This window comes from Dendrobates tinctorius, unplaced genomic scaffold, assembly GCF_039654945.1.
Source record: "Dendrobates tinctorius isolate UK_male_01 unplaced genomic scaffold, ASM3965494v1 ptg000120l, whole genome shotgun sequence".
Lineage (NCBI taxonomy): Eukaryota > Metazoa > Chordata > Amphibia > Anura > Dendrobatidae > Dendrobates > Dendrobates tinctorius.
This window is the reverse complement of record NW_027361788.1, coordinates 18,811,321-18,823,396: the sequence shown is the minus strand read 5'-3', so window position 1 is coordinate 18,823,396 and position 12,076 is coordinate 18,811,321. Positions and strand designations below refer to the sequence as shown.

Sequence of the window (12,076 nt, the reverse complement as noted above, 5' to 3'; positions counted from 1 at the left end):
CCCGTGAGCTGCTCTTCACTATGTTACCATAGAAAGGCAAATTTACAAAGTGATGATTCCAACAGATCCATGGAAACAAGTGCCATAGGATTTGGCATGCTGAGCTATACCCAGAATAACCCCCTTATAACAGCTGTGAATGTCCAGACTGACTACCATAAGGATGAGCAAGTTAATTTCATCTCAAGACTAGCAAGCGGCTTACCTAGCCCGTGACCTCCGATTGACACTGAGGTGAAAGGGCAAAGAGCAAGGAAAGGTAACGTGAGACAAGGTGACAATGTGAGGGTAGAGTGCATAACAAAAATACATTACACATCTTGACATGTTACGCCATAAACAGTGTGCAGCGCTGAGAAATGTGTACGTAAGAAGCAGTGAGGAGAGCAACAGGACAAGTCCTAGAGTTATTCCACGCTCTACTCCGAGATTTGTACACAAGTCTGTCCTAGATCGATGGCACATTCGCACCAGCACTGCCATGTCCTGCGACAACTGCATTATTTCATTTGGTGCAATGTCATCTATACATGCTGCTTTTTTCTGGACTTAAATGTTTTACAAGGATGGAGACCAAGTAAATGAATGCGCCTGTGACAAACATTCTCCAAGCAACCCACAAGCCTCACCTGTCACTGTGCATTTGCTGGCGTCGCCTGTTGGTACAGCACGGATGCGGTAAGGTGAATATGGGATCTCATCACCACCATATTTGATGAGAATAGTGTAGCGTCCAGTCATATCGGGCACGTAGGACACAGTATAGGTTCCATCTTGGTTGTCACGGATCGTGGCCTTCTTGGGTTTGCCTTCAGGATCCTGGAATTAGGGATTCAAGCAGGCTTTAATGATCAACGGTAACATTCGCTACCAGAGACCCAGATTTGAGAGATTTGTCATTTGCTGGACTGCTTGGCGCAGTTTTTTTTGAATCCCAGTTTTCTCTGCTGTAGATGTAGCTGGGTCAGAATGCTGAAGTTTGTATAACCCCACCCATGCCCTATTGGCAGCAAGCTAGTCATCAGCTGCAGATCCACGGAGCAGTGTAACCATCAGATATCAGTGTTAGAAGAGGTTTTTGTGGCAATCCTCAGCGCTGCAGAGTTCTTGGAAAAGTCAGTCCAAGATTGTATTCAATAATTACAGTATATTTGCAGTTACAATCTTGGACCGACTTTTCCAATAACTCAGCAGTGGGGAGGATCACCACAAAAGCCTGACACGGATATGCAATTCATAGACTGTTACTGCTATGTGTCATCTTTCGTCTTTACATATGAGGCGGCACATACTTGCAAATGTGAGGACATGCACGTTATTTTACCATGAAGGGCATGTCTCTACAAGTTAGGACACTTACTGTAATCTGAACAGCAAGAAGCCCTTCTCCAGCATCCTTGGCATCAATCGTGAACTCCACAGGTAGGCTGGCAGGGACGCCTGTTGTGTTCAATCCTGGGCCACTAGCCTTTACCTTACTGGCATCATGAGTGGGTAGAACCTTTACTTTGAATGGACTGCAGAGAAATTTAGGGATATTAAATATTCAAGCATAAACTGACTAAAACACACAGTATATTGATCTGTAATATGAAGTCACTGCAATAACCAACCTGCGTGGCACTTCTTCATCTCCATACAGAACCGCAATGTTGTATGGTCCTTCACGGCTGGGCACATATTTAACGGTCTGAACTCCATCTCCATTGTCAACAATTTCCACTGGTTCGACAACCCCTAAAAACAAAAATATTAAGATTCCAACCAAACTGAAAGAACAAAGCAGATTATATAACTCATAGAAGCATTTACATATACATTCCAGCGCTTTACCTTTTGGGCCTTGGACCTTCACTTGCAGTGGGGCGACGCCAGCTTTGCTGGTGTCTACACTGAAGGATTGGGGAACATTTGCCCTTACAAGTCCTGGGCTCAGTCCTGGACCAGAACACTTCACCTTGCTGCTGTCAATAACATCAGTAACGGGAACCTTGAAGGGACTGCCTGCAGTGTCAGATGGAATTAGGTTAGTGCCTTAGTCTCACCTGGCCACCTTCAATTTTAGACTTCAAGATTTTTAAAAACTTCTGCAAGACAATCTTAGGAGACAAACAGGACTGAAAAAGGTTAATTTATCATATGCACTCTTTACCTAATAAAGCAGTTAAAAGGGTTATTCCAAGCACAGTATTTGACAGCATACAGCTAGGATATGCTAGATTTGGTCTCTCCCTTCTCCCACACTGACTGCTAGGAGATAACAGCTTGGAGGTGTTTGTAACTCCCGCTGAGGTCACTGAGGCTGCAGGGAGTCCCAGCAATTTAATACAACAAATTAACCCCTTAAATGAACCCCTACAACTCCAAAATTTTACCCACAAACCCTCATCTAATTAATAGTGATAGACAAAAAAAAAAAAAAAAAAAAAAAGGAAATTAAATGGCTAACTATATGTAAACCATGTGTCTATGTAAAACATGTGTCATTTCATGTCGGGCAGAAGGATTATACAAAAGCCGGCAAATGTTTCAGCGGCTATTCTGCAATGAAGAACTGTATGATAGATAGAGAGATAGAGAGATATATATATATATATATCTCTCTCTCTCTATCTCTATGTGTCTCTATGACGGTCACTGTGATATTACTGTATTTGAAAAAGAAAAAAAAAATTGGGCTTTTGGTGCCATTTTACCGCAACACACATCGGGTCCGTTTGCAATCCAATTTTTTTCTCGCCCCCATAGACTTGCATTGTCGAATCCGATCCGAAAATCGGTGACAATCGCAGCATGCTTTCTCGGTCTGAGGATCGGATCCGGAAAAAAAATAAAAATAAATAATATTGCATGATGTGAGATGCCCCATAGAATAACATTGGGACGAATGCAATGCGATTTTTTATCACATTGCATTTGTCCAATTTAATTGTTGTGGGACCCCGGCCTTACATGACACCTCCTGCTTAGGATTGGGCAACATGAGGCAGGGGGAAATTACCTCAACTCCCCCCCCCCCCTAGAGACTCCAGTAGCCCTTTTGGCCTTCCAAGTTATAATTGCATGTTTTTTTGTTTTGTTTTTTTAAAAACCAAACTCGGAAAAAGATAACTGAACAAAAACTACGTTGAATTCATCTCTGCAACACTTCAGTAATGGCATATTAAATCTGTCACTTCACGGTTTGTGAAGGGTGAAAAATAAAAAAAAAAAAAAAAAAAAAAAAAAAAGTATATTATGAGTATCCACCAAGTTAATAATGCCTTACACAATTACAACAGTAAAATCTCACCTGGAACCTGGTGTCCACCATATGTGACATTAAGGCTGTAAGTGCCAGGCTCATACGGGATATATTCCACAGAGCAGCTGCCATCTTTGTTATCTGTGCAAGACATCTTTGCCTCTGATGGGCCTTCCACAGCTAATCCCAGACCCCCTGTACCAGCACCCCTACAGAAGATAAAATAGGAAGTCTCCACTTGAGCACAAATCCAAGTTTAGTCTGACCATACAATGAATTTGTGATTCATAAATCACCTTGTTTCCACTGTAAACTTATTGGGCATGTTTGTTGTCCCGCTCTCGATACCAGGACCATGGACTCTGACTCTGCTTGGGTCACAACCTTCTGTCACGGGAACCCTGAATGGACTCTTGGGTACAGGACTTCCGTTGTAGGACACATCTACAGAGTGAACACCTGTAAAGATATACCACCACAATAAGACTATTTAAACTAAGCAATTGGAATACATTATATAGTCTCAAAAATGATACCTCACCTTGCTCATATGGAGTATACTCCACTTTGTATGTGCCATCCCCATTATCCTGTACATAGGCTTCAGTGAAGTTGCCAGAAGGATTGGACACCCTGGTCTTGACATGTGGCCCTCCACTTTTGGACAGAGCCCTGGCATCCACATTGAAATCTGTTGTTGCTTCTCTGAAAACTCCTGCAAGCAAAATATTAAAGTAATTGTAAAATTCACATCCTGAAATTCTAGATGCTAAATATAGCCCTCTAACACACCTTTTCCTTCCACTCCAGGTCCAAACACCTTTACACCAGATGTATCAACTGCTGGAGTGACTTGCAGTTTGCTGGGGAAGTTGGGCACCATTTGGCCGCCATATTTGATAGTTATGGTATAGATTCCAGGGTAAAGTGGGATGTATGTAATCGTATAGGTTCCGTCCCCATTGTCTTGGATATGTACCTCTGCCTGCATGCCAGTGTCCGATATAATTTCGATAGTCAACTCTGCATTGCCAGCATTAGAACAGTCAACACTGAATTTTCCAGCTTCTCCAACCTGGGCATGTTCCAAGCCAGGGCCAGAACAAGTCACCTTGGTTGGGTCAAAGGAAGGCTCAATCTTCGACTTGAATGGAGAACCAGGTATATGGGTGTCAGCAAAAAGAATATTTATGTTGTAGTCACCGGGTTCTGTGGGCAAGTAGGATACAGAGCAAGTTCCATCACCGTTGTCCAGACACTCGATCTTTGCTTCACATGGACCTTCAACAGTCAAGCCAAGGCCTCCCTGGCCAGCACCTTTAGTATCAATGGTGAAAGGGGCAGAAGAACCTACACTGCCTCCTTTTAGTCCAGGCCCATAAGCCTTAACCTACAGAACAAATCACGATTAGTTAAGCCAAGTAGACCAATTACTTTAAAATAGAAGCTATTCACTTTCAGGAAGTTTGACCCCAAAACACTCATACATCATGCACACCTGTCTTATTAGGTTAGGACAGTCACTCGTATCACGACATGTATGTGCTGTTGCACTAATTGGTGACGCTCATTGATACAGAAGCAAATTGTGACACACAACTGCTTTAAGTACTCACCTTTGAAGGATTAGTTGGTGGAACAGCTTCAACAGGGAAAGGACTACCAGGTACTGGAACTCCATCATACGTAACCTCCACTTCATAAGGTCCTTCTTCCCGAGGTATGAACTTAACAGTACTATTATCTGGACTCAAGCCTGGTTCTACTTTGCATGGAACAGATTTGTTGGATGGGCCAGTAATTTTTGAAGCCACTTTGCCTTGTCCTCCAGCACCTTTAGATTTCACAGTGAACTCCTGGTCTTTTCCAACTTCCACCTCTGAAGACACAAATGAGGCAAAACATGTGAAAAAAAAAAAAAATGCTCAGTACATGCAATGCCTAAACAATCAGCTAAACATATATTGAATGAAAAGAATGGCTCTCTGTACCACAATAATCAACATACCGAAATGACCTGACTTTTTGGATAAAATTAAATGAGCACATTTAGAATATCGATTGACATGTGGGTAAGTTTCAGCTTTTGTGTCCATACTTCCTAAATATCAGTATTATGTTCAGTTGTCTACAATACATACTGTCGCCAAGTCCAGCAACTTTAATCTTGCTGAGGTCCAGAGTCTGACCAATATTAACAGGGAACGGGCTCTTGGGAATGTGGTCTCCTCCATAGGTCACATTTACACCAATATTACCCTGAAAAAAAGCGACCAAAAAATAAAAAATTACCTGTGGTACACCTGGCAAAGTGTGAAACCTTGATATCCATAAATGTTCTGAAGTTTTACCTGCTGCACTGGGGTGTATTTGACAGTATAGGAGTTGTCAGAATTATCAATTACTTCAAAGTCCTTCACAGCATCTCCTTTGGCCGGACCTGTAAAGTTCACATCTAGTTTTGCCTTGCCTGCTGCTTTAGTGTTTACTGTGAAATGGGTGGGTTTGCCAATTTCTACACCTAAAAAATTAAATAAGGTTAATTAAAGCTTTGCAAAAACCGCTCTAGGACTGACTACACAAGCTTACTACTAGGCCTTACCGCTCTTGTTCAGTCCTGGCCCTTCAGCCTTCACTTTACTGGCATCGTGAGATGGGTCAACCTTAATACGGATGGGGCTCATTGGTGTGGCCTTAAGGAATGAAAGAGGCAAGGTATGAAAAAACAGGATTTTTGGGTTGCTTACCGTAAAATCTGTTTCTCGGAGCCTTTATTGGGGGACACAGACCATGGGTGTATGCTGCTGCCACTAGGAGGCTGACACTATGCACAAAAAAAAGGTTAGCTCCTCCTCCGCAGTGTACACCCCACCGACCGGCAGGGAATTCCTCAGTTAGTGAGAAAGCAGTAGGAGAAGTAACAGAATAGATTGAAAACAGAACAACTCAACTGTAACCAAAGTAAGAACAGGAGTTGTAGAACATGGGAGGGTGCTGTGTCCCCAATGAAGGCTCCGAGAAACAGATTTTATGGTAAGCAACCCAAAAATCCTGTTTTCTCGTTCGCCTTATTGGGGGACACAGACCATGGGACGTCCCAAAGCAGTCCCTGGGGTGGGAAACAAACTTCCATCAGGCCAATGGACTCACCACCGCTGCCTGCAGGATCCTTCTACCTAGGCTGGCGTCCGCCGAAGCGTAGGTGTGGACCTTGTAGAATTTCACAAATGTGTGAACCGAAGACCAGGTTGCAGCTTTGCAAAGCTGCAGCGCAGAGGCTCTGTGGCGTACCGCCCAGGAGGCACCCACTGCCCGGGTAGAGTGCGCTCTGATCCCCGGAGGGGCCACTCGATGCTTAACCCGGTAGGCCTCCAAAATTGCCGATCTGATCCAGCGAGCAATAGCAGCTTTGGAAGCCGGGTGACCTTTCCGCACCCCATCTGGAATGACGAAAAGAGAGTGTCTTTCGCAAGGAAGTCGTCCTAGACAGATAGACTCTCATTGCCCTGACCAGATCCAGCTTGTTCAGGGACCGCTCCCGAGGGCGAGTTGGACTCGGACAGAAGGACGGCAGAATATCCTCATTGACGTGAAAGGAGGACACCACCTTTGGAAGAAGAGAGGGCGGAGGCCGCAGAACTACCTTGTCCTGGTGAAGTACCAAGAAAGGAGAACGGCAAGAAAGAGCCACCAATTCTGACACACGACGGATGGACGTGATGGCCACCAGAAAAGCTACCTTCCAAGAAAGGAGAGAAAGGGAAACATCCCCGAGAGGTTCAAAAGGAGAACCTTGCAGAACCTCAAGAACCAGATTAAGATCCCATGGATCCACGGGCGCTCGATACAGAGGAGCCGTGTGAGCCACGCCCTGAAGAAAGGTTTTGACCTGAGGGTGGGAGGCCAACGTCTTCTGAAATAAAATGGACAGCGCCGAAACTTGACCCTTCAAGGAACTGAGAGCAAACCCCACATCCAGCCCTGCCTGAAGAAACACCAGAACGGAAGGGAGCGAAAAGCACATGGGCGCGATGTTATTGGCCTCACACCAAGTGAAATAGGCCTTCCAAGTACGGTAGTAAATTTTGGAAGATGATTGCTTCCTGGCTCAGATCATGGTATGAATTACTCGACCGGAGAATCCTGCTCGTTTCAAAACCTCGGTCTCAGCCACGCCGTTAAATTGAGCGGCTGAGAATTGGGTTGGCAAATCGGGCCTTGAGACAGATCTGCCCTGTCCGGAAGCTTCCAGGGGGCGTCCGCGAGAAGGTTGACAATGTCCACGAACAAAGACCTTCTGGGCCAATTCGGGGCGATGAGAATGACTGGAATTCCTTCTGCTTTGATCTTCAACAGCTTGGGAAGAGGCAGGGGAGGAAACAGGTATGGGAGCTCGAACTGCGACCAAGGAATGGCCTGGGCGTCGGCGCCCACTGCGAGAGGATCTCGAGCCCTGGATACAAACTGTGGGACTTTCCTGTTGAGGCGATAAGCTAGCAGATCTACGTCCGGGGCTCCCCAACGACGGCAGAGCTGAAGAAATACCTCCGGATGTAGGGACCACTTTCCTGCCGCGAGACCGTCGCGGCTGAGAAAATCGGCGGCCCAGTTGTCTACGCCGGGAATGTGTACCGTGGAGATTGTCGGTACCGAAATCTCTGCCCACTGAAGGATCTTTGACACTTCTGGCAGGGCTGAGACACTACATGTCCCTCCTTGACGGTTGACATATGCCACCACTGTGGCATTGTCTGTCTGAATCCGGACAGGCAGGCCCCCGAGGAGCCTCTCCCAGTGGACGAGAGCCAAATGGATCGCTCGTATCTCTAGGACGTTGATCGGCAGAGCAGATTCTTGAGTTGACCAACGACCCTGAACAGTGTGATTGCGGAACACTGCACCCCAGCCGAGGAGGCTGGCATCCGTTGTTACAATCTACCAGTGAACAGGAAGAAAAGACCGCCCCAAGAGGATAAGAGGTGACGTCAACCACCAGTTGAGTGACCGCTTGATCCGGCATGAAAGGCGAACAGGGCGATCTAGGGACAGAGCCGACCTGTTCCACATCGACAAAATGGCCTGTTGGAGAGGCCTGGCGTGAAATTGGGCAAAGGGAACTGCCTCTATCGCCGCCACCATCTTTCCCAGTACCCGCATAGCTGTACGGAGGGACGGAAATCGTGTGGTCTGCAGCGATCGTACATCCTGCTGCAGGGAGAGAATCTTCTCTTGTGGGAGTCAGACCCTTGACCAACGAGTGTCGAACAGTAGGCCCAGAAACACAAGACATTGAGTAGGGACCAGACAGGACTTTTTCCTGTTGACGATCCACCCGAAATTGGAAAGAGTGTCTAGGACGATCGCTAAACTGAGACGTGCCTGTTGGAAAGCAGGAGCTTTGATCAGAATATCGTCGAGGTACGGAAAAAGAACGAGACCTCTGATCCTCAACAAGGCCATCAACGCAGCCATGATCTTCGTGAAGACTCTGGGAGCGGTGGCGAGACCGAAGGGCAGCGAGACGAACTGGTAATGTTCCTGGCGAACCGCAAAACGCAGGAACTTCTGATGTCCGGAGAATATGGGAACATGTAGATAGACATCCAAGATGCCTATCGAACACATGAATTCCTGCTCCTCCATGGAAGCGATTACCGAACGAACCGACTCCATCCGGAAGTGGTGAAGGCGAACTCTCTTGTTGAGCAGCTCGAGATCCAAGATGGGTCGGACCGCCCCGTCTTTTTTCGGCACGACAAACAGGTTTGAATAAAACCTTGTAAACTGCTCCGATTCGGAAACGGGCACAAACACCCCGGCACTGAGGAGAGAGTCGATGGCCGTAAAGAACCCCGGGATCAAAGCTGGATCTTTTGGAGGACGGGATTCGAAGAAACGATCCCGTGGAAGAGAGACGAACTCCATCTTGTATCCTGACGATACAACCTTCCTGACCCAAGCGTCCTCTACTGAGGCCAGCCAGACGTCCTTGAAGAACAGGAGTCGACCTCCCAATTGGAAGGGAACCTAGGGAGTCTGAGGATAGTCATGCTGATGTGGACCGTCCAGATCCGGATGGTCTGCCCTGCGAAGAGTGGGAGCGCCAGGAGGGAGTGGGTCTGAAGGAAACTTTCTTCCTATCTTGGCGTGCCTGCGGTCTTTGTTGGTTGGAGGAGGTCTCCGCCGTATTGAAACGGAGGTAAGCCCGAAAGGGTCGAAACTGACACCTTATTGGGGGTCTGCGAGGCTTGGACTGAGGCAGGAGAGAACTCGTGCCTCTGGTGGCGTCCTTAATAATCTGGTCCAATTGGGATCCAAAGAGGCACCCTCCCTGAAAAGGGAGATTAGTAAGAGACTTTTTAGAAGACAGGTCCGCCTGCCAGGCCTTGAGCCAAATTGTACGTCGGATTGCCACAACGTTACTTGACGCCTGAACTGCGCAGGATGCGGCATCCAAAGAAGCAGAAAGCAGATAATCCCCCGCATGGGAAATCTGGTTGTGCTTTCTCTAGGATGCCCTGACGAAGATCCTCTGCCCAAGTGGCTATGGCCTTTGCTGCCCAAGATGAGGCAAAAATTGGGCATACCGCCGTCAAAGCCGCTTCGAAGGCAGACTTCGCCAGGGATTCTATAATCCTATCATTAGAATCCTTCAGAGACGCCACGCCTGACAGCGGGAGAACCGTGTTATTAGAAAGCCGGGACACGGGCGGATCGATCGAGGGGGAAGCAGACCAGTTCTCCGTGAGCTCTTTAGCAAACGGGTACAGAACGCCGAGACGCTTTCCTCGTTGAAAGCGTCTGGTCGGATCTCCTCTTTCCCTGGTAAAAATCTTTCCAAACTCGGAATGTAAAGGGAATACCCTGGAGGGTGTTTCCTCCCGTCTGAATGAAACCTCCCGATCTGAGGATTTCGCAGGGGGGGGTCAGCAATGTCGAAGGTCTGATGGATCGCTGCAATGAAGTTCTGCACAGTAACCCTCATGTTCACATCCTGGTCCGAATCCAGCTCTAAGATCCCCTCAGATGACCTGTCCGAGAGCGCTTCACCTGACTCGGGTGAGGAGGCCCGGGAGGGAGGCTGCTGAGGACTATGTGGAGACATGGGGCGAGGAGAGGAAAGGATTCCGGCTGGAGATCCTGCCTGGGTCTTTTGCGACTAACGCTGGCCGACTCAGATGGAACCTCTTGAGGCCTGCTGGACGCTGTAGAGGTGTCCAGGGGCAACTTATCCAGAACAGCTACCAGGGACTGAGACACCCTGGTGAGGTCTGCCACTGACTGTGATAGAGACTAGGCCCAGCCAGGCATGGGGGGGTTCACTCTCACCTGGGGCCCTAGATGGCTCCTGGGCGGCGTCAGGTTGAATAGGATTGCTACAATCCAGGCAGAGGGAAGTGGACTGACCTGAGGGAAGTTTGCGATTGCAAGAAGAGCATGCAAAGAACATGACTAGAGTGCAGGGGGGAGCCGCAGGGCGGTTACAGTCAGATTTGGAGTTAGACAGTGAAAATCTGAGGGAGAGCCGGAAGGGTGTCAGCCTGCAGATGCAGAGCTACTCACGGTCCGGTGACCCCAGAGACGAAGGTATCCACCACTCTGCAGATGCAGGTCAGAGGAATGTCCGGCGGACAGGCCCAGGGAGCGATATCTGGCTGACAGGGGCATCCGGCTGCAAAGATGGTGACCGCCTGAAGGAATCAGGGAAAATGCGCTCCCAGGGGAAGAAGGAGGGCAGAGCTAACCGCCTGCTGAATCAGGCACCGCCCCTGGCCAGGAACAGGCTAAGAAGGGCCTGGAACAGGCGGGAGAGAAGCCCACTTAGTGGAAAGGGGCGGGGGGCGTGGCCGTGATACCGGAGTAGGCCCGAACTGAAGCCGGGACCTAAATTACTAGCGGCGGCCGCCTGTCAGCACGGGGTCGGCGCGGAGGTGCCGCAATGCGAGCGCCGCCGCGAGAGGACCCTGGGATACCCGATCGGAGTGTCGGGGGAGAAGACGGTGAAGGGGCTGGTTTTAGGAGCAGGATGGGCGCAGGAGTTCGCAGCGCCACCGCATTCCTGCTCGCTGCGAACGAGCCCTCGGGGAGGAATGCTGCTGGCCAAAGGGTCCCCATACTTACCAGTCCCGGGAAAGTACCTGTACATGAAGAGTCTATGTCTCAACCAACCGACAGGCTCTGGTATGCGAGTGGGTGGGAGACTGGCGACGAGGACCCTCTGGATCGCTGACACATCTTCGTGTTGGCGTCCACCTGGAAGGCTGGTGGTCCTGCTATGGAGAACTGTGAGGATACGGGGTGGCAGTACACGCCGTACTCATAGTCTCTTTGTGGGAGTACAGATGTGACCATTCACACTGTATCCCTCCGGGAAAACCTGAAAAGGAACGACGCACATCGAGGTAGATATGGGTCTAATTAAAGACCCGTGTCCACCTCCTACTGACACTAAGCTAAATTGAGGAATTCCCTGCCGGTCGGTGGGGTGTACACTGCGGAGGAGGAGCTAACTTTTTTTTGTGCATAGTGTCAGCCTCCTAGTGGCAGCAGCATACACCCATGGTCTGTGTCCCCCAATAAGGCGAACGAGAAAAGTTTCTGGTGTTAAAATGTATTCTCTTGGCCATGGTAGCCAGAGGGGGATTAGCAAATGCAAATATTTTACAAGTGACTGCCCGTGTTCTATAGGTATACTAGATTACCCACCTCTGGCACAATCCTGGGAGATGTCATGATAGTTTGTTTTCTGCGTATATATTCTTGATGAACTATCCACAAGATGAGTCACCATTATCAGTGCTCATCAGACACCCCTGCTTTAGTGACGCACCA

General features: G+C 48.4%; 1 protein-coding gene across 6 annotated transcripts in view; it reads right to left on the bottom strand.

Annotated features, from left to right (window-relative positions):
- Positions 1-12,076, bottom strand: part of FLNA (filamin A) — a 143,947-nt gene that overhangs the window by 18,683 nt on the left and 113,188 nt on the right. For 2 of the 6 annotated variants that reach the window (XM_073590824.1, XM_073590827.1), the window contains exons 18-30: positions 5,847-5,937; positions 5,596-5,765; positions 5,386-5,503; positions 4,861-5,123; positions 4,037-4,634; positions 3,786-3,959; positions 3,541-3,703; positions 3,293-3,453; positions 1,834-2,004; positions 1,614-1,737; positions 1,361-1,517; positions 630-819; positions 206-229 (exon numbers count right to left, since the gene is read on the bottom strand). In XM_073590824.1, the coding sequence (XP_073446925.1) occupies positions 206-229; positions 630-819; positions 1,361-1,517; positions 1,614-1,737; positions 1,834-2,004; positions 3,293-3,453; positions 3,541-3,703; positions 3,786-3,959; positions 4,037-4,634; positions 4,861-5,123; positions 5,386-5,503; positions 5,596-5,765; positions 5,847-5,937 (2,404 nt within the window). Of the gene's footprint in view, positions 1-205; positions 230-629; positions 820-1,360; positions 1,518-1,613; positions 2,005-3,292; positions 3,454-3,540; positions 3,704-3,785; positions 3,960-4,036; positions 4,635-4,860; positions 5,124-5,385; positions 5,504-5,595; positions 5,766-5,846; positions 5,938-12,076 lie in introns of all 6 variants that reach the window. The other 4 variants (XM_073590826.1, XM_073590828.1, XM_073590823.1 and 1 more) reach the window with 2 other exon arrangements.